Genomic DNA, 21,514 nt, shown 5'->3' on the forward strand with positions numbered 1-21,514 from the left:
ATTTAATTAATATAGCGCTTCTCATCTTCCAAGACAAATCTCGAAGCGCTTAGACAAATCTATGTGCTACTATTGGGGGTATTTTTGCTATTCGAATAGGGTATACGTTTTTTTTTATATTATAAACTGCCTTTGCTCATAGATAACCCAAAATCAGTTACTTTCTTTGTTATGTATTAATATGTTTGTATGCTTTTCAGTTACATTTCCATGCCTATTTTGTGTTGTGTTAGGCTATAAGTTATTATTTGAGGTCTCAGTAGTTTTTGGCCCTTGTAGCTAAATATTAGTAGTCCACTTACACTTCAGAGAAGGTTGTTATTCTCAAATGTTGCAACGCATGATGGACATTTATTTTTGAAAGACCCCACCGGAAGCTTTGTTCACTTTTCTGTAGGGAGTGCTTCATCCAGCGAGCTCCGACTCTGAGCGGGCTGCGGAGGATGTCAACCCCGCTGCGGGGACAAGCTTCGGGCGGGCCGCTTGCGTCCAGTCGGCCGTTCCTCTTCCAGTCGTCCTGCACCTGCACCCCCCTGCACCAATGAAGCCCCCGCTGATGAAGCCCCGAGCTGCCAGAGTGAGGCGGAAAGTGGCCGGAGACAGAGAGCATGTACTGGCGCGTCGGGTTTGCCTGGACGCGATCTTGTGTGGTTGATCTTGGCCAGAGCCAGAGCTTCTCTTCAGGCCTGCTGGGCTCCGATGAGCAGCTCTCGTTTTATGGGTACATCATCGCCTACCCTCTGCAGGACTACGGCGGGATCATGTCAGCGTTGGGCTCGGACTCGTGGTGGCGAAAGACGCTTTATTTGACCGGAGGAGCTCTGCTGGCTGCCGCTGCCTATCTGCTGCACGAACTGCTGGCTATCAGGTACCGACAACACAACCAGAGAGGGGGGACAGAGGGGTCACCTTAATCCACACTCCACATTCAGACTGTGTTGATGTTATTCTGTTCGTGTTTCACTCCAAATATCCCAGATCTGCTGTATTATTTCTGTGGTTTGATAATACTTAATGTCGTCGGGCTGGGCGGGGTAAACGAGCGGAGTCAGTGGAGAATAAGGAATCGTGAGTGGGTGGATTGTGATGTAACGTAACTCCATCTCCCAGCACACACATTAAAACATTATCTTTATGTATTGGCTTTTCGTTGTGGATTGGTCAAATGGCGAGCGACCTATACGGCAAAGGTCACCCTTTGTATTTCGCGTTTATTTGCAGTATTTACAAAAGGACAATTGCTTATTTCCTATGTTGTCTATTAGAGGTTAGTCTGTAGGCCTATTTCTAACACTTACCTTGCAACATGAACTGACATAATAGACTCTGACAGGGGGTCACTTTCAATTTATCTCAAGGACGAGGCGACATAGGTTCATCTTGTGTAATTCGTATTGTGACCCCCCCCCCAATACGCACGTTCCGGTGTATGGTTTCAGTCTAAAGTACTGCAGTTATATGTAAAAGTAAACCCTAAGTCCCATACATAGGTTATTCACCGGTCAGACAAGATTATGGTGCCTTCAAATGATCCATATGAATGTATTTGTCTTTATTATTTGTTTGAATAAGGATTTTAGGATGCTGTCCTTTAAAAAAAAAAAAAAGAGCTCGGATTACATGCAGTCCAGGCCCACTGTTGTTGACGAACGAACAAGCAAAACACAGTCAATAACAAAATAGACACATGTCATTGACGATCAATGTGAAGTCTCGTTGTGAAAATGAAATGATGACATTGTGGTGTGAAGGCCCTACATACATTATACCAGTATACCCATAGCTGCCATTTATTCTGGGTCGATTTGTATACGGAGATAGCAGGCTGTTTGTGGTGCAGTTAAAAACCCATTCTAATGGAGGTCATACAGGGTGGCAGGCCAGCTTTTTGGGTCATGTTTCTCGCTTGTTTTGGTTCTGCCTGACGTTAACAATTAAAGCTGTGTCCCTCACTGTTATGCTATGATTCATTGTATGGGACCCTCGTCATTTTATTGCACCAAAAGCAGCCCCTTTAAAGAGAGTATGCATTTCAGCACCATGCTGCAATAGACAGCTCCTCTCCTCTGAGGCTGCTTGTTTTTAGGTTTCAGCGCTTCACACAGGACAGCTCCCGTTCATTCTGCATTGTGCACACATGAATTAATTGCCACTTGCAGGGCCCACTGCCCTTGTCCGTGAAGTAGCCCCCAACGGTATCCATGTCGATGCACCATAATCCTTCATGAGAGTGTGATGCATTGTTTTGACACTGCAGTTTCTCCCTTGGCCGGTGTATACAGCCCAGGGGCTGACAATCACTCATGGGAGGTTGCGGATAATTGGATTTATTCACTGCACACTATTTGACCACACAGGTTAGCTTAGCATAAACAATGGAAACAGGGAAACAGCTAGCCTGGCTCTTTGACATTACACCAGAGGGTACAGGAAGTCGCAGGCCAAGAAATGGTCCGACCCCTATACAATCACACATGTGCATTGGGGTTTTGAAAGGTTGAAGTGACATACTGTAAACTGTACCACTTATATATTTAACATTAACACGTTAATGTATTAAAGGTGCTGAATGATGGATTTAGTGACTGGTAGACAAAGCCAGGTTAGCAATTTCTTCCTTTTTCCAGTCATAATGCTAAGCTAAGCTAATTGGCTGCTGGCTTAATAGAAATATGTGAGAGTAGTTTCAGTACCACCTGTTACTTGACAGTTCTGATTAAAACTTAATTTTTGGCATTTTTAGATCATATGATGGGGAAATAATAAACCATGTAACCACCAATATAACAGATGCAATGAATACATATATAATGCAGGACCTTCTTAAATTGATATTATACTTAAGAGTTGCAAATGTCCTAACAGATTCTCAGGGTAGTTGGCTGGTGTGTGATCATGCCTGCCTAGCCTTGCTTTAGCCTTTAGTAGAGTTTAAGTAATCAGTCAAATTCCTGATAAATCACTGCACCCAAAATGATTCTGTTGATAAGATATTTATCGGTTGTAATGTTTGAAGCAGCTTCACTGCTTACAGTCTCTATTCTGGTTCTAAATGTGAAAATGTGCTGGCTGTTAGTTCTCTGTAATAGTCAAATGAATATATTTAGACATTACAAGATGTCACCTAAACTGCAAAATAATTCAATAGACTTTTTTCCAAATGTTGTGACATTATTTCCTTCAAATGATAAATCCAAAAATCTGAACAATTATCAGATTATTATATTTATTTATTATTGAAAAGAATAAGACCCTGCAGGTCAAGCCATTACCACTAGAATGGAGAAACCTAACGTAAAACCTAACCCTGTCATCTAATTTGTATTTTTATTGATGTGTTTTTTTGTCCCTATTTTGAAGTGACCTTAATCTGACTGTTAACAGAATAATGTTTCCTCAAAGTACAAACACATACACATGTTTTGTTTGTTAATGTTTTCGAGCCTCTTCTGCATGATCTACAGCTCTGTTGTTCTGTCCTCCACGCAGAAAGGAGGAAGAGCTGGACTCTAAAGATGCCATCATACTCCACCAGTTCTCCAGGCCCAAATCTGGCGTCCCGTCCCTGTCCCCCTTCTGCCTTAAGATGGAGACCTACCTCCGCATGGTGGACCTGCCCTACCAGGTACAGCTGTGGTTATCCATCTGAAATACTACTTCACCCGTTTGTCTTGGATTCTCCTAAAGTGACTCTCTAATGGTGTGAGTTTATAGAGTGAGAAAAGGAATGAATTCTTTGCTGTGATCCACTATTTTCCAACTCTGAGTCTCTGTTGCTTCTGTCACTGTGGTTCCTTTAAGGGATAAACAAATGCTTTTCTTTATCCAATTCCAATTGTATTTACCTAATGCTAATCACCACGTCTATTCTCTGTTTTGATTTTCTGTGTCTTCTCTCCTGAATCCCTTTTCTCTCGCAGAACTACTTTGATGGGAAGCTATCACCACAGGGAAAGATGCCGTGGATCGAGTACAACCAGGAGCAGGTGTTTGGGACCGAGTTCATCATCGACTACCTGGAGGAGCGGCTGGGCGTGAGCCTCAACAAGAGCCTGACGGCGCAGGAGAAGGCTGTGTCCCGCGCCATCACCAAGATGGTGGAGGAGCATTTCTACTGGTGAGGGTTCACTCAAGTTATATATGGAATGTGGAAGATTAATCATCAACATTTCTTTCAATCCTTGTACCTCACTTGGCCCGTTTATTTGCTTTTGAATTTTCTATTCATTTCGCCTGTGCCTTTCATTTGATTTTTGGAAGTTCAACCTTAGCTTCCATAACAAACTGTTTAGCAAAAATACAGAAAGTCTGACCCTTTTGAAACCCATAACATAACAGCATAAAATAATGCATTTCATTATATCAAGCTTTCAGTCTAAAGCCCCTGCTTCAAATTGTAGTAATCCTTTTTTTTAAAACCAGACTATGCTAATATTTGGTTTCATACAAACATCATTAATATAAGTGTTAACCATTAGGCTCTGAGACTTTACAAAATGTAAAAATGTAAGCAATAACAATACAGAAATCATTCAAATGTTGTGGCTTTTTATTTCTTAACAACAAAGGCATTATGTCTGAACCACATGTGTGTTTGTGTTGCAGGACCATAGCTTACTGCCAGTGGGTGGACAACCTGGAGGAGACTCAGAAGATGCTGTCAGTGAGCGGCCCGCTGAGCGACCTGCTCAAGTGGATCCTGAGTCACCTGACGGGGGGGATCGTCAAGAGGGAGATGTACGGCCACGGGATCGGACGCTTCTCCGAGGACGAGGTCTACGCCCTGATGGAGAAGGACATGCGCACCCTGGCCACTTTACTAGGTGAGCTCATGTTTGTATTGAGATCAGAATCTAAATAATGGATCAGTGGGGGTTTTCATGATTGACTGGGGGAATAAAGATGATGTTACCCTAAAAATGACAGTAACATACAGTACATTTAGCCACGTGAAGGGACTTTCGAGATTTGGAGAAAAGTTTAATCTTAATTTGAATTCTATTGATATTTCTGAATATTTTCTTTTGCTTTTTTCATGTTTTAAAAGCAGAAATCAAAACGTTTTGTGGAAATTGGTATATCTATCTCAATGAAAAAAAGAGAATACAAAAATATAAGTGGCCAAGTGAAAGCTTAAGGAGCAGCACAATTCGTTTTTCTCCAGCATTTGTGAGTACACTCTGTATTTGAAGAGATTTACGGCACTCACTTTGTCATTGTGAGACTCAGTAACAATTTGTGTCTCCTCTCTCTCTATATAATTCCCCTGCAAGCGGATCAACAGCTTTATTGGCTAAATGAAACGTTGCAATGGCTTCTCAATGTGTGCCATGAGAACTATAACCAGTAGCATCATGTTTGTACTTGTCAAATAACAGCACAACATTGACCTGCTGTGGTGAAATGGTAGCATTGCAGTCTATAATCAATACACAAGGTTTGGCAGTTTATAATAAGAGATTTAATAGAGACAGATCCGAGAGCATGTAGTAGAGCTTTGGTGGGAAGTGTTGTTACATTAAAATACTTGCAAAAGTTAAAGCTTTATAACCCTTAAGGTGTCAATTGATCTATGACACATTTTACTGTGTGGCCAGAAGGGACCTTTTTCCTTTTCAGCTAAATGTAAAGCTGTAAACGTTGTCTGTAAAAATGTATGTATGGAAAGGGTCAGGCTAACTGTTTTCCCCTGTATTCAATATGTATGCTAAGCTAAGCTAACCAACTTCTGGTTGTATACATAGCATACTAACATGAGAATGGTATAAATCCTTATGTGTAGATCTCAACAAGAATGTGAACAAGTGCCTTTTATTTTGAATGAAAACGTCTAGTGGATTTGAAATGTGCCTGACATGTCTTTTTCTCTGTGTGCTCACTAAGGTGATAAGAAGTATCTTATGGGCTCCAAGCTTTCCACAGTAGACGCTGCGGTGTTCAGTCACCTGGCCCCTGCTATGTGGACGCTACCAGGAACTCGCCCAGAGCATCTGATCAAAGGTGAGTTCAACAAAATAGGAATCTACAACATAGAGTATGAAGAAAGTATAAAACATAACACCCTTCATAAATCGATTTTTCGATCGAGTGTTAATGCTTTAAGGTCAACATAATTAAGACATCAGGTACGTTTGCAACTGTGTCTACACAGTGAAAAACACATTTTTGAATGGAGATAGACTTTAACTGTCGAAGTCCTAGCACATAGACTTATAAAGGGAGGTAGTAGTGTTTTGTTGTTCAATATGAAATGACTCAGAGCTTCTTATTTTGTATATATTGATTGTTGTGCTTTTATTTATATCTTTAATGTGTGCATATATATAAATGTGTGTGTTGATTGTGTATATATTTTTTTATACATTTCTTTTTCTATATATATTTGTATTTTTTATTTCCTCTGGATTGTGGGAAACGGTATTTCGATCTCTCTGTCTGCACACACAAACTGAAAGATTGACAATAAAGTTGACTTTGACTGTGACACTCGGCTGTCTGTCCTCCTGCAGGTGAGCTCATCAACCTGGCCATGTACTGCGAGCGCATCCGCCGGCGATTCTGGCCCGAGTGGTTCGTGGACCTGGAGGACTTCTGCTACAGCGACACCTCCGAGGACAGCAGCTCCAAACTCGCCGACCTGGGCCTGTACTCCCGCACGGACACCTTCCAAGACGACACACACACGCACACTTCACAAACGCACTCGCCAAAGGACCCTTTGTCTCCCGACAGCGACCCTACAGGTGTCTCACTGTATGACTCGGACATGGACACGGAGTGCTCTGAAATGGACAAGTGTTGACGAAACACCCACGTGTAGAAACACACTAGATAGTGCTCACACCACAGGGAGGGAGCTGCGTCCCTCCTGTACACATGCCCCACTTCCTCTGAACAGAAAGCCTCTGGGGAGGAGAGCTGGCGTCTCCTGTGTCAGTGGAGAAGTTTGAGGGCGTTGAGTTGAGTGGAGGAAGGATCAGAACAAAGGAAGAGAAGAAGAAAGTATGAGTAGGAGGATAGAGAAGAAGAACCTGATTCAAAAGTCAGGAGTAAATTACACCCTGCTGAGAAACTCCTCCACGTGGTCATCCGTCGTGACAACTCCTACTTGTTGTCAGGTCTCCATGGCAACAACATGTGTTGACCCCCCACCTCCGTCGTCCCTCGTAGCAACTTGCACCGTCCAGCCTTGTGTGTGTTTGACTAACTGAACCCTAAACGCCTTGTATTGATATGACATCGACTAACTGTACAGACATTCATGTGAATGGATACAATTCAGTGTAAATATATAAACGGAGCAGATTTATTAGATATAATATATATGAGTATACATAGTATAGATAGCCTGCATATATAGAGTCACCCCCGCTGTCATACGGTGTAAATACTGTAGGTGTTTCTTCTCTGTGTCGGACACAACGACTCAAAGTGTCTTGTAGTAGTCTACATGAATACACTCTGCTGGTCCAGGATCAGTGTGAGCCGCCCTGTGACCTCCTGTGCTGTATCCGCCTACACACCTGCAATATGACAGTAATGCCTGCTGCCCGTATTTAAATAGTGCAATCTGCCATTAGCACTTATCGTTTGTCTTATTTAGACAATTATTTTTGCCAAAAAGGAACATTTTTCCCTGCGTTAGAAGAGTAATGGGCGACATATATTGTCATAAAGAGTAGCTTAAGGTCATTTGAACCTGCATTCAAGCATTGAGAGCCAGTTAAACAATCATGTAGAAATAGATGCAATAGATCTTTTGAATTGAAGTGCATGGCTTGAACTTGCCAATGAAAATCTCCCTTTAAACACTTTGAGGATGTTGTCTTCATGTGTTAGCTGGCTCATTCGTTCAATTAGAACTATGTTCTCCGGTGCCTCGGATGTAACCAATTGATCCTGTTAAAGTACTTTTTTTTTTTTAGCAGTTATGGTTTTGTTACGGAGACTCTCTGAATCAGAATGATGGATTGCTCAGAAAACATGTGAAGCAATAACAGAGCAGATGCAAGTTAATGTTATACGAGTTGTTTTTGGTGTGTGATGGTTCGGCGCAGGTTCTATGTGTGTTTGTCACTCAGCAAATGCACATACCAACATTTTGTGTGTCAATATGGATGCAAGTGTGGGGTATGCAGTGTGTCAGCTTGTGAGTCACTCTGTGTGTGAATGACGGCACATTGGTGAGGTTTCACAGCCGAAGCATTTCCTCCCGAGCACACCTTATTGTTTCACGTTGTCAATTTTACTTTGCAATATGAATTAATGGAAATGTCTTATATGCCAGTGTGACCAGGCCTTAATGCAGATATTTACAGTATTTGTATTGGCATAAAGTGTCTCAAAAAGGTGCAGTACAGATATGCCAAAAATAGGTTTAATATCGTTTTTCTCCACTAGAGGGCACTGATGAGTTTAATTCAACTGAAAAATATCATGCTGAAAACAAAGCTTAGTTACAACTCTTTTATTATGGAGCTTTACATTAAGGAGTTACAATTTAAAGCGTTTTTCAGCGTTTTTGATAATTAAATATTTGCCTAAATAATGTTATTATTATTAATAATGTTTTGCGATTTTATTTTCAAAAGCATCAGTCGGCATCAGACAAAAATTAAATGTATGAGTTGATCATAAGTAGCATTTATATGTAGCTGTATAGTTTAAACTAATTAAGAGATTAAAGAGTTTCAAGTTTATTTCAGTTTTAACAAGATATTTCCAAGATATTAAGACAAACAATCTTATCACGTTATCATTTCAAACTTTTCTAGTTATATAACAAGAAAAGCTTCTTATTATAACATGAAAATATCTTGTTATAAGAACACACTTCACTTTAACACATGAAACAGTTTGGCTACAATCGGCTTCCGTAGGCTGGCATCATTGAGTCTTTAGCCCTTCTTTGTTCTCCGTGTAACAATATAAAAAAACATCAATCATTTCGGCTTCAAAATGAAAGCCTTAAGCAAGACGATGGTAAAGCTTATATCTGTTCGCACTGCAGATTAATTTTAATACAACAATATACATAAAAGGAAAGATGACATTCTGTGTCTTAAACCCCTTGGCCTGCATGCTCTTGCCTTCTCTCGTCTTGAGTCAAAAACAGACTCCTTCAGCAGTTTACTTTTTTATCAGTGCCAGCATATGACTTATGTTTTTATATGTCATATCACTTCATTATGTATTCCTTGTTTATATTTATTGATTTCGATGGTGGCTGTGATCTTAAGCGACTGAAATGTTGTTGATTATTTTGCACTTTTTCTTCTTCTTCTGTTTACACGTGTTTCTCTTCTCTGGGCGAGTCAATCAAGTGTATTGATTTGTGTTGTAGTGCAATACTGTCGATTCTCTGACTTCCACTGAAACAACTGCATTTTCACGTTGCCACCAGTCATTGCCGTAATCGCATGCGTGTCCATGTTTTGAGATGTCATGTGTGGTAAATGTTATATTCATATCATAATATCTATGTCATTGTGTTGGAATATAAGTCCCTCATTCTGCTGCAAATGTTACTGTCAGAGTGGAAAGAGCTTCATGTCAAGTTGAAACCTTACAAGAAAAGAAACGTGACATTTTGAGGTAAAACAACTCAACTGACTGCTAGAGCTCGGATCAGCTGATGTCCTTTTGTCATCCACAACAGGAAACTGTCTGCACAGGTTTTCCTCTGTAGGCAACTTCATCTGTCTGTGTTCCTCAGAGGTCAGAGGTCAGTCGCTCTCATCGAGATTTCTGCTTGTAGACTATAGAAGCCATATTGTCTTGTGGTGTTGTGTGTGCTTGAAACACCTGTGGATTCTCATCAAACTGTAAATAAGAGAGCCAGAAATTCTAATTAATAAGCGAACATGAAAAGAAATCGCTTTGTACTTATTAAAAAAAAAGATTCTTATGAATGTATCATACCTAGAGATAAAAAGCTGTATGACAATGGATTACTCATAATATTTCATTAAATATTGCTGTGGTATTTTACCCTTGTTTTTGCATTATTGTGGTGAAATGTGCATTAAAAGCCATATGGACCTAAAGAAAGAAATCTCTGTATCAACACTTGGAGGTGGGTATGTTCTGGCATATATCCGTCTCATAATCCCTGTCCCTCCGTGCCTGCTACCATATGACAATACAAAGCCCACCCAACAATGCTGAAGATTAGCTCTCTGCCCTTTTCTTTGTGCTTGTGCAGGAGCTCTGGAGAAATGGAGAGAGAAAAAGGGGGGCAGAGAAAGAGAAAGTGCCGCTGTGGAGACGGAGCGTGGGTTCTGGTGAGGAAAGGGCATGAAAAGGGAGAGGGACAAACAGTCCAGAATGATATGTGATGACTTTGGCTGGGTGCATTTCTGTGGCCATTGTGCAGAATCCCTGAGAGATCTCCTAGCACACAAGACGGAGGAGACAATTCAGGACTGACAATGACACCGGAGTATAAAACCCATCTCTGGTGAGTCGGAGACGCGTACAGTTTCAGAGGTAGCAGCTGTGTGTGTGTGTGTGTGCGTGTGTATGACACGTGGGTGTGCATGATGTGGAGGGGCATTGTGTGCATGGTGGAGTGAACGTGTGCGTGTGTGTGTGTCTGTCTGTGTAAAAATATGAATAATGCAGAGGATGCCTGTATGAGCGTGAGGGCCGGGAGCAGGGCAGATGGTCGCCTCCTGATAGGACCGAATCCAGGCAACACGGTCCCCTAGAGAGCTGGTTCTAGACCTGTTTTAACACACACACACACACACACACACACACACACACACACACACACACACACACACACACACACACACACACACACACACACACACACACACACACACACACACACACACACACACACACATCCAAAACCAGAAAAACTCATACTTTTTGTTTAAAATGTTAAAAATGTTTTCTCATGCACATCTTTGATCAGATTTGTTGAAAAATAGCCTAATAATTGACTAAGAGTTCGTCTCCTTTACTGACTATCTTATTTATGTAAACCGCTACTTTTATATTTGATGGCTTGTGTTTTGAGTTACTTTACAGATCCAGCTTATTAAAACACAATGTAAATCGACAGCTGCATTTGCAAAATATTCATTAAAAAATATTGACTCCAATTTACTAGCTGCAGCAAGGGATGAACATTCATGCATTTCTATTTGTTCATCGATAATATAGGGCCAAAATAGATAATCCAATTATATATTTATTAGTTTTCTTTATTAAGACTTACATTTGTATCCTCTGCTAAAGATAAATACAAAAATGTTTTTATTTTGTCTCCATTTTACCTTTAATTGTTACTGAGTACGCTTCTATTTATTATCTAATTACAGATTTGTTAACTAAAGCATTTCATCTTCCGACATGTGAATTGTAATAACTTTCATAACCCTTCACATTTCATTAAAACATGTATATGGTGGAGTAATAAAGAACTGTAATAGATCGAATGCTGAAATCATACTGGAAGGTGTCCTCTGGTTTGATGAACAACCTAAATTGCAGAGTAAAATACAAATATTATTTCATAAAATAGCTTTGTCCTGGTTGTAAGGTATCATTTAGAAAGGAGCATTGTCACATGGAAATAAAACATTCACTGAGGGTGAAGCAGGAACTCATGCCTGCTTTTAACCTCCAGCAGCCACTAGGGGGCGCCAGAAGACCGATTCTGATCTGGCCACTGATCAGCCCAAACATGTAACAAATATTAGGCATGGGTAAAAGCAACCATAAGAAAGAATATGAAACCCATTTTCTAACATAGTTCCTATACTGAATAAAATAGTAAAAATGTCTGACACAATAATGAGACTCAATAATACTCTTTTTAAATGTACACTGAATCACAAGCTTCTTGGCTCTCCAATTGAAAAACTATTTTAACTTCCACTCAATATTTAAATGTTATATGTGTATTTAAGATTTTCTAGAAGTATTCAAATTATATTCTGGAACATCGAAATTGTAGTTGTTCTTAATTATTTTATGATGTAAAGGAAAGGTAGCAGGCCAGATTACACGCACACACAAACAAACACACGCAAACACACACGCGCACACACACACACACACACACACACACACACACACACACACACACACACACACACACACACACACACACACACACACACACACACAAACAAATAGGCCTATAGTTTATAATGCATCAGCCTCTGCTCTACACCTGTAGTTAGGCCTTCTTGTTGTGTAAACCTTCTGCAGGCCCGTGTGCAAACACGAAAGCGTTTATTGTTTTGATGTTATACATGTCGCCTCGTGACAATCCTCAATTAGTTGCCACATTTATCCTGATGAGAATATTAATTAACGCTGCGGTTTGTTTCCATTTCAGCCTATTGACTGTCTGTGTGAGCATCTTCCCGGATCTCTCTCCCCACAACAGTATCAGTGCAGATCAGCGGTACAAACACTTAACCGAAACAGCTGAAGGACCATTTTAAAGCAACCGAGCCGGATTGATAAAATCCATAATTAGAATGGCGAGCGTGCAAGGAAGCAATCATTTAAAAGGAAAAGCTTATCTTCAGGAGAGAGTTGCGACTTTTCTTCAGGCTCAATAAACGTGCAAAGACTGCAGTGTTATATAAAACAAATACGATTTAATGACAAAAAAGCATATAGAAATTGTGCAATCGTTGATTTATTTTTCCTCTTCGTTAGATCACAGATTTCAGGTCGATGATATTTTGTTTTGGTTTTTCTTTTTTTCCACCTCAGAAACTCAAATTCAGCTGAAGGATTTCCTGTGATTTTGTCTAAATTATAATAAGGGTTTATACATAACATAAATATTAGGAATATTTAAATAAAGGCGATTTTTTTATGTGTACACTTTAATAAGCAAAATGGACAGCGTATCACTAAAAAACCTAAAACGCTTCATTTTAAATATTTGACGATGACGTAATTAAAAAAGGGATTCTGACATTTTAAACTGGGCCTTATCTGAAAGTTTCTCAAATGCAAAACGTCTCATGTAAAAAGTGAAAAAATCACATTATTGGTTATTATCATAACAACATTTTCTTCTAACTCATCTGCATCCTTCAGCTGGATTCGAGTTTCTGTATTTTCTTTAGATTTCAGTGAGAGAGTTCATCCCTCAATAACCAGACCAGGTTATTAATCACAGGGTTTAAGTGGCACAAGAACACGTGTCTGTGTTTGTGCTTTGGCACAGACTGACAGAGAAAAACTGAGCAAACAAACAAACATTCAAACGAACGAACGAAGCCATACAAAAAAAAGGAAATACATCCCACACATAGTCTGGATGAATGAGTCCCACAGTAGTAGTTTAGCCACTGCGGCTAGAGCTGGTACCAGTTTATATATATTCAGTTTTGTTCTTCTTTGTAAAAGGAAGGCAAAAATGGGCTGGATTGCTTTGAGTGTTCCAGCCGGACAGTCTCGGTCTTTCTCTTCACAGCATTTTGGAAAAGTACGGAAATAACAAACAGCAAAAACACACTGTAAACAGGCGCACAGAGATGTCTGCACAGAACGAAAAGCATTAAAGTGAACCAATGCCCAGTCTGTATGGTCAAATTATTGTTGTTATTATTATTATTATTATTATTATTAATATTATAATTATTATCCAAAAGCAATACATTTTCAAGGAAGGACATTCAATTAGAATACATTATTATTGTGCAGCTGACACTACAATCAATGCATCACATTAAGTGTATGCATAATGAGAATTGTATAATAATAATAATAATAATAATAATAATAATAATAATAATAATAATAATAATAGCAGTTGGCTGGTATTGGCTTGATTTTTTAAACATTGTAGGCTACAGCAGGTGTCTGCTATTTCAGCCCTCTATAGCCACGAGCTGGGAAGAACCCCTGTTGCTTTTGTTATGATGGAAAGATGGCGTTTATTTACCCACACTGACTGCGACTTATCATCGAGCCCGGAGCTTGTTTCTAAATGTTCCCCCCGCGGACACCTCGTGTCAACTTACCACTCTGCCTTTCTTTAATGACACATTACATAAGGAAACATTGGCGCCTCGGTTTAAGGTTTAGAAAAGCATTTCAATGTCGCTGTTTTTCTTCATTTTTTTTTTGGTTAGCACACACCAGCCGCATATCCCAGTATGCTCGGCAGTTCCGCGGCATGAACCCTCTCCACACAGCTCTCTGCTCTGCGCATTCTTAGTGCTGGAGTGCCACTGTATATCCCCAGTGTGTGTCCGTGGGTCCAACATTTAAACTGGCTGAGGTCCAGCTTGGAGTTGTCCAGCACAGAGAATCAAACAAATAAGGAGGCATTATTCCTCCTTAAGGGGTCCGTGTTTTGCTCACAGTATAGTCTGGGGGTCACTGCACAGGAGTTTGTCCTCCGTGATGAGGAGGGCTGTCCCCGTACATGTCCTCTCCTCCTGGTATCTGTCCCCCAGCGGGTGTCATCCTCTTCTCCTTCTGTCGTCTGTTACAAAACCAAACCCTCACCACCTCCTTCTCCAGCTGCAGGCTCTCCGCCAGGGAGGTGATCTCCACTCCTCCTGGTTTTGGACTTTTGAGAAAATGGCTCTCTAAAGCCCCTTTGACGCCCACCTCGATGGAGGTCCTCTTTTTCCTTTTCCGTCCTTGTGCTGCGATTTTATCCAGGCTCGTGGGGCTCCCCGATGTGGAGTCCGCCTCCTCCAGCCACTTGTTCAACAAGGGCTTGAGTTTACACATGTTTTTGAAGCTGAGCTGAAGCGCCTCGAACCTGCAAATGGTGGTCTGAGAAAAGACGTTTCCATACAGCGTCCCGAGAGCCAGCCCCACGTCCGCCTGGGTGAAGCCCAGCTTGATGCGTCGCTGCTTGAACTGCTTGGCAAACTGCTCTAACTCGTCGGAGGTCGGCGTGTCCTCGTCTGAGTGATCCTGATGGCCCCCGTGATGGTGTGAGAGAGACTGCTGGTGGGCCCCGGGGCCGCCTCCGTGATCGCTGAGGTGCGGGCTGTGGCTGTGGTGGTCCTCGTCCCGCAGGGGGTGGTGGTGCATCCCCCCTTGCTCTCCCCCTGGCATCAGCCCGAATCCGGACTGGGAGTAAACCAGGCTCTGGCCCTCAGATGTCGCCATACCGGGGATGTGCGTGGTGGCTGTGCTGGTTCGCCATGCTCTGGCGTCGTGATGCGCCTGCTGGTGCGCGAGGTGAGGGTGTCGCTGTTGCTGCTGCTGCTGCTGCTGCTGCTGCTGCTGCTGCTGCTGCTGCTGCTGCTGCTGCTGCTGCTGCAGACTGCTGGAGTTCTGCAGCTCCTCTCGGTCACTGTCGTGCAGCACGGGCTTCACGTCCTGTTCTCCGAGGGGACTCGATGGCCAGGGAGCCCCGCTGTCACCGTGAGACAGCGCCGCGATCCACTGGTGCGCGTGGCTGAGCGGATGTCCACCGCCCGGTAACGTGCTATAGTCGTTCTGGAGCAGGGTGTGCGCGTCCCTGTACGCTGCCGCCTGCTGCATGCTCCCGGACTCCGAGTGCGGCGGCTGCGCGCTGCTGGGGGTGGTGAGGACGCTGTAGTGGTTGGATGTTGCAGTCGCCATAACTATCGGAGCCAGAGTGATAGCTGGAGTTAAAAGGAGGCTGCCTTTGACAGTAACTCTTTTGCGCCACGGGGCAGCTCGGCGTCTCTCTCCAGCATCTCCCGGGCGCTGTGCCAAGGGGACGCAGAGGCGCGCACCTGTGGTCCGCCTCGCTCCGCTCTTTATTGGCCAAGAAGGGTTGACAGATGTGGTTACCCCTGACAGCACCCCGCTCATTGGTCACGGGAGATTGTACAGAAACCCCAATCACTCTGCCCAACAATACTAGCAGTCCTGCAGCATGCATGAGTACAAAGTGGAGGGAGACATCGGGTGTAAACACAGAGAAGACTAAACAAGCTCAGAAAAAATAGTTTATTTTAAAAGTACTTTTACAACATTGATCTTGGTCAGTGGGTCATGTTTATTGGTTTAATCGGTGCGTAAAAGTTGCTCCGAAAATTCAGAATGTGCACATTTATTGATATTGACCACATTTGTTTGCCAAACAAAACAAACTTCAAAATCCAAATACTTGTTCATGCTTCTGAAGTAGAATATGTGATATTGGAAGCAGTAAGCAGTGATCTTGAGGATACACTTCCAGCTGCCTCTCTGCCCTTTGGAGAGAGGGGCCGCGTGCTTACAGGGCCTCGGCCCCGTTGCCATGGCGAATGCGTTGAATGGAACAACAACGCCCACGTCACAGCTGTAGCTCGCGCCTTCTTTTCGTTCCGTTCCAAAGGGCTCATTGGGGCCGCGCGCTCGGCCGTCGGGACACATAATGGGAGGCGGGGCGAGCGGAGAGGGCAGCTCGGGGCCAAAAGAGAGAAGGCTGCAAGAATGGATCCCTACGCCTGCGATGCGCCCACCGTGCCTCCTTCCACCTGCTTGTTGGGTAAACTTTGAGATGGATGTACACAGTGACACGCGAAGCTAAGTTTCCCGAACGTATTTACAAAACAGAAACAGTCCTTGATTTTCAATACATTGAAGGCGACGAGGTATTATTTATACCTTATAATGCACAAACATTGAAATGGCTAAAAAGAGCCCAATCTTTCAGAGGAAAACACTTCACAAATATCGACTACATATATGGTAAGTATCTACAAGTATTGAAACACATTTTAGGGTGTATACTTTCTTTAAGTTTCCAATTTCATTCAACTTTACAATCAAAATATATATTACTTTTTATTCCACCACATTTATTTTACAGCTATAGTAACTTTACAGATTACACACAAAACATAGGAAATCGCTATATATTTGATGCATTAATTAGGCAATATATAGTAGCAACACTTAGCTGAGCCATGACCAGCTGCATCATTCAAATGCTGCTTACTTGGTAATGCATCTAAAATAATAATCCAGCAATATACATACATTTTGCACTTTCAACTGCGTTCATTCTGTATTGTGTTCTGTACGGTATCCTGTAATGAGTTTTTTATTTCCAATGCACTGTCGTATTACTCCTTTAACCTATTATTATTGCAACACAGTAGAGGTGTAGACACTGGTACTGCAGTTTTGTCTCTTGGCCCTGTTACGAAAATCACAGAGGAGTTGGTTAGTGTAAATTCATCAAAGCACTAATCTGCTTGTCCCATCTTTAAATGAATGCAACGATAGTGAAATTAAACTAATCCTCATTCTGCTGAGCCCCCCCCCCCCCCTCTGAAACCCTATTAGAGCCCTGGGGGGTGCCTGGACCTACTTTAGCCCCTACTGGTAGGAGATGTGGTTGTATTGGCTCAAAGTGGGACAGAGGCTGTAAAACATATCAGCTATTAAGAAGTTAAAGCAACCTCAAAGGACAAAACATATGCGTGTTTCACCTTCAAAAGGAGCTGCAGTGCAACATTTCTGAAATCAAATGTGCTCGCAATAATTTGTTGGCAAGCTTAAAGACCTAGCTATACCAAATAAAAATAAAAAACATAAATATTTAAAAAATGTTTATGTCTTTAATTAAAGGGCAACGCACAAAATAAATCAAATTGGAAGTGAGAGGTTAATTGATAAATACTTTGATTGTAATCAAGCTAAGGATGCGCAGACATAAACTGACGCACATTGAATTATAGAGATCGAAAGAACACTGGATTATGATTAGGTGTAATTCTGAGAATTACCGAATGTGTCGCCAGGGGCTCTGGCAAGCCGTGTATTGAGAGAGGCAAAACATATTACCCTAATAGACTAATATGCAAACTACTGGCTGCCCAATTACAAGACTTAATAACGCATACACGATGCGAGTCCTGTTCTTTCAAGACGAAGGGGTCGCTGTTAGTTCAGTCAAAGGGCTGTCAACACATGCAGCTGCTCCACACACATGCTGTCTGTGTTTCCGTGTTCTGTATTCAAGAGTGAGAGTTAATGATGAAGAATCTGGGAGTTAAATTAACAGTAATTATATGGCCCCTGTGCTGTAAAGATTCAATTTCATTGCAAGTCTAATGGGCTTAAGTGTCCCTGTGCGCAGGCAGAACTCTCAATGAGACATTTGTGATTGAAACTCACACAGACAGAACAAAAACAAAGACATTGCACACAACCATAGCATCTGTGGCTTTTTACATGTGGATTATAAAACCGTCTTCTAGTGAAATCCAGATTTAAGAAGCATATTTTTATTTTTGGTTTCTTTCACTCTGTCCACACTATAGTGTGTGTGACCGGCCCATGTCCCTCCCCCTGTGGGAACCCTAACGCAGGGGTAACTGGGGCAGGGGGGCTTCTTTATGCTGCCGGACAGAGGGAGATAATGGCCATTCCTCCACAGCTGGCCCACACAGTCAAAGGGAGCGGGGGCTCGAAGGATTCCAGCTTTAACCAGGCCATTGTCTGGGCTAATTACATCTGAATGCAAGACCCCAAGAATCCACCTCCCCCCTGAGCAAAACCTGCACAAAATACCCCAAACAGCCCTTCATGAGATGAGGGAGAGTGCACAGTCACAAGGCACAAACACAGACATATATCAACCCTGGACTCCTTCATTACCCCTTAACGTAAGCACACAGACACACACACACACACACACACACACACACACACACACACACACACACACACACACACACACACACACACACACACACACACACACACACACACACACACACACACACACACACACACACACACACACACACACACACACACACACACACACACACACACACAAACTCTCTCTGGACTTGTTCATTACTCTTACACACTCGCATCCCCAGCAGGCTCGCATCAAAGTGTTGTGTCTCTCTCACAAACTAACTCGCATGTGGCACTCGGCATTAGATCAGATCTCAGCTTGCTGCTCTCAGAAGAGATGAGGGGGTCTTAGAGGACTTTGGTTGAATAGGAAACACAGTGAAGAGCCTTTTCCCCAATGCACCCCGATAATCCCAATCTATACACTCCCTCTGCCCCCGACCAGTGCTAAACTCCTTCTGTAGCCTCAACTGTTAAGCCTCAGCTCAGTACAGCCAGAGTATAGTGTGAACATTACAGAACGATGTAAGGATGTTATAGTGCTTCGTCTTTTGGTTTTGCAGTCAGCAAATTCTTACAGATTGTTTTCACTAGCTCAGAATTTTTTTTTGCAGGTGTAGACATTGTTTTGTGTTAAAAAATGTCTTAAACTGCTCATTGTTTGCCCATGTGGAGCAGGAGTTGCAATCTAAGTTGCAGCTCTTAAAGCAGTTGAAGTGTCAGCTGAAGTTGAAGCACTGAAAGGGTTTGGAGTGGCTTTTGAAAGTGAAATTGCTGATAGTATTTGAAATTTTAATTTGAGTTCAGCAGTAAAAGCAGTTGAGCGGTCAGTTAAAGTGTGGAAGATGAAAGCGATTGAACCATCATTTAAAAAGTAATGAATGCAGTTGAAATTGTAACAGAAACTGAATTGCCAGAGATTTGAAAGAGACACTGCAAATAGCTGAAGTGACAGCTGGTAGGTAAGGAGTGAAAGCAATTAAATGTTACTTGGGGTATTTGAGTTGTCAAAAACAAAAGGCGCAAAGGCAGAAAGCAGTTGAAATGTAAATGTATATTCTACATTCATGGTCCTGTAGGGAGTTCAATTGTCATTGTGAATGTAAAAAAACTAAAACAGCACTTGAAGTTAGCTGTTTAAAGGAAATAGAGATGCAAGCAGTTAAAACCCCAGTTTTAACAGATGAAGTGTGAACTGTCAGTTGGTGCAGTAAAAGCAGTTTATTGCAATTGAAGGATAAAGGTCCTTACACAACAGGTGCATTTGTTTTGTAGGTCATTATGTTTAATTAACTGTTTTGTTTTTTGTCATGAATACTTTCCCACAAGAAACAAATATTGCGCTGTTAAACGGCAGTAGAATAATTTTTAGGAACAAGGTTGATTTTTGATTGGTGGAAGCGTCAGTAAGTGGAATACAAGTCAGTGCAGAAACCCCCTTTCTCTCTTCTCTTTTAGCCCTCTGTGTGTGCGTATGTGGATTTATACATAGTGTTCCCTGGACACGTTTCACATTGTGTGTGTCCGCATGTGTGTGTGAGTGTGTGTGACAGTTTCAGGGTTAGAGGTCTCACTGGTGCTCAGTTTAGCATTGATTTATTCTCTTTCTCCAATTTATTTCCCCTTCGCCTGATCTGCCTCTGGGAGGACAAATGGAGGAGAAACGGCAAGCACAGTAACCATCCCTCACACACACACACACACACACACACACACACACACACACACACACACACACACACACACACACACACACACACACACACACACACACACACACACACACACACACACACACACACACACACACACACACACACACAGACTAATGTTTCAACAAGCAGAAATGCACTCAAATGCGTATTTCTGCATCATGCTGGCAAGCAAATACACAGACTGTAACACTGACACACGCGCACGCACACACACACACACACACACACACACACACACACACACACACACACACACACACACACACACACACACACACACACACACACACACACACACACACACAGACTCTGGGATACTTTTAAAGCTCAGGGGTTCTCCATTCCATTGTTACTGTGCTGGACCAATCAGAGTGGTGACCATCCTGTACAACTATAAATTCACAACACTCTCCAACTCCCAAGGCACCAGGACACCTATAAGAGTTCCCATGTTGTGCCATATAACTGTCTTCAGAGAACCCATAAAGACATAAAGGGACGCTCCTACCTCTAGGTGAGTGGTCATAATTCACCGGCAGGTATTTTTACCGTGACATTGCTGTCTCGCTGCACAGATTCATCTCGCTCTTGCTTTACAATGTCCAACACAAACTCCAGATAGGAAAAGCATGAGTGCAGTCATATTTTACGGGCATGCTGTCACAGCCTATACTGTAATGGCTTGGTGTTGGAAGAGGTGTGTGTGGGCTTGTGGGTGCGAGCTTAACTCTTGTGTCACTTCTGCTTTAAGGTGTAATAACAAACCTTTCCCTTTTCTACCCAAGTAGAAAAAGAGCGCATCAGAATCAGGGGACCGAGGGGCTGGAGGAGGGGCAGGTATGTCGTTAAACCCACTTGAAAGCTCAGCACCCTGATCGATAGTCTTGGGCCAAGCAGGGATTAAAATCAGGCTAAGTCTGTTCCAATCAATACTGATGGCTAACCCTGGGGTTAATACAGGAGTAAATCTCCATACACGTCCATACACAAGTCGGCACTATGGCCTACAGTACAGATAAATCTGCAGCTATCCATGCAAATGGACACACAATGGGTTACCATGCGAGTGTAGTCGATATGCATGAGTGCTGTATGGGCCTGCAGTAGCAACATATCTAGTTGTATCAATGTGGATATACTCTCTGTCTAGTTAGAGATTGAGGCAGTATATTTGGACTCGTCGATGGGGATGAGCAGAGTGAGTAAAGCTCTCATAAATGTGTTGGGAGAGGCGCAGCATG

General features: G+C 42.3%; 2 protein-coding genes across 2 annotated transcripts; one reads left to right on the plus strand and one right to left on the minus strand.

The window, feature by feature from the left end:
- The first annotated feature begins 405 nt into the window (after window positions 1–405).
- faxca (failed axon connections homolog, metaxin like GST domain containing a) lies at window positions 406–9,990 on the plus strand. The gene is made up of 6 exons (XM_079646278.1): window positions 406–868; window positions 3,490–3,625; window positions 3,921–4,117; window positions 4,606–4,823; window positions 5,884–6,000; window positions 6,510–9,990. The coding sequence occupies exons 1-6, from the start codon at window positions 609–611 to the stop codon at window positions 6,800–6,802; spliced, it is 1,221 nt and encodes a 406-aa protein (XP_079502404.1). The 5' UTR covers window positions 406–608; the 3' UTR covers window positions 6,803–9,990.
- A 4,040-nt stretch (window positions 9,991–14,030) lies between these two features.
- Window positions 14,031–20,448, minus strand: pou3f2a (POU class 3 homeobox 2a). Its single transcript, XM_079645471.1, has one exon. It carries the CDS (start codon window positions 15,787–15,789, stop codon window positions 14,365–14,367), a length of 1,425 nt encoding a protein of 474 aa, XP_079501597.1. The 5' UTR covers window positions 15,790–20,448; the 3' UTR covers window positions 14,031–14,364.
- Between the last annotated feature and the right edge of the window lie 1,066 nt (window positions 20,449–21,514).

The sequence above is a fragment of the Notothenia rossii genome (assembly GCF_949606895.1).
Source record: "Notothenia rossii genome assembly, chromosome: 8".
Classification (NCBI taxonomy): Eukaryota; Metazoa; Chordata; class Actinopteri; order Perciformes; family Nototheniidae; genus Notothenia; species Notothenia rossii.

Excerpts from the sequence above, each read along its gene's own strand:
- faxca (XM_079646278.1), top strand. The coding sequence starts at position 609 with ATGTACTGGCGCGTCGGGTTTGCCTGGACGCGATCTTGTGTGGTTGAT. Across the intron at positions 869-3,489 it reads CACGAACTGCTGGCTATCAG|AAAGGAGGAAGAGCTGGACT; the intron begins GTACCGACAACA and ends TCCTCCACGCAG. Across the intron at positions 6,001-6,509 it reads CCCAGAGCATCTGATCAAAG|GTGAGCTCATCAACCTGGCC; the intron begins GTGAGTTCAACA and ends GTCCTCCTGCAG.
- pou3f2a (XM_079645471.1), bottom strand. The coding sequence starts at position 15,789 with ATGAGCGGGGTGCTGTCAGGGGTAACCACATCTGTCAACCCTTCTTGG.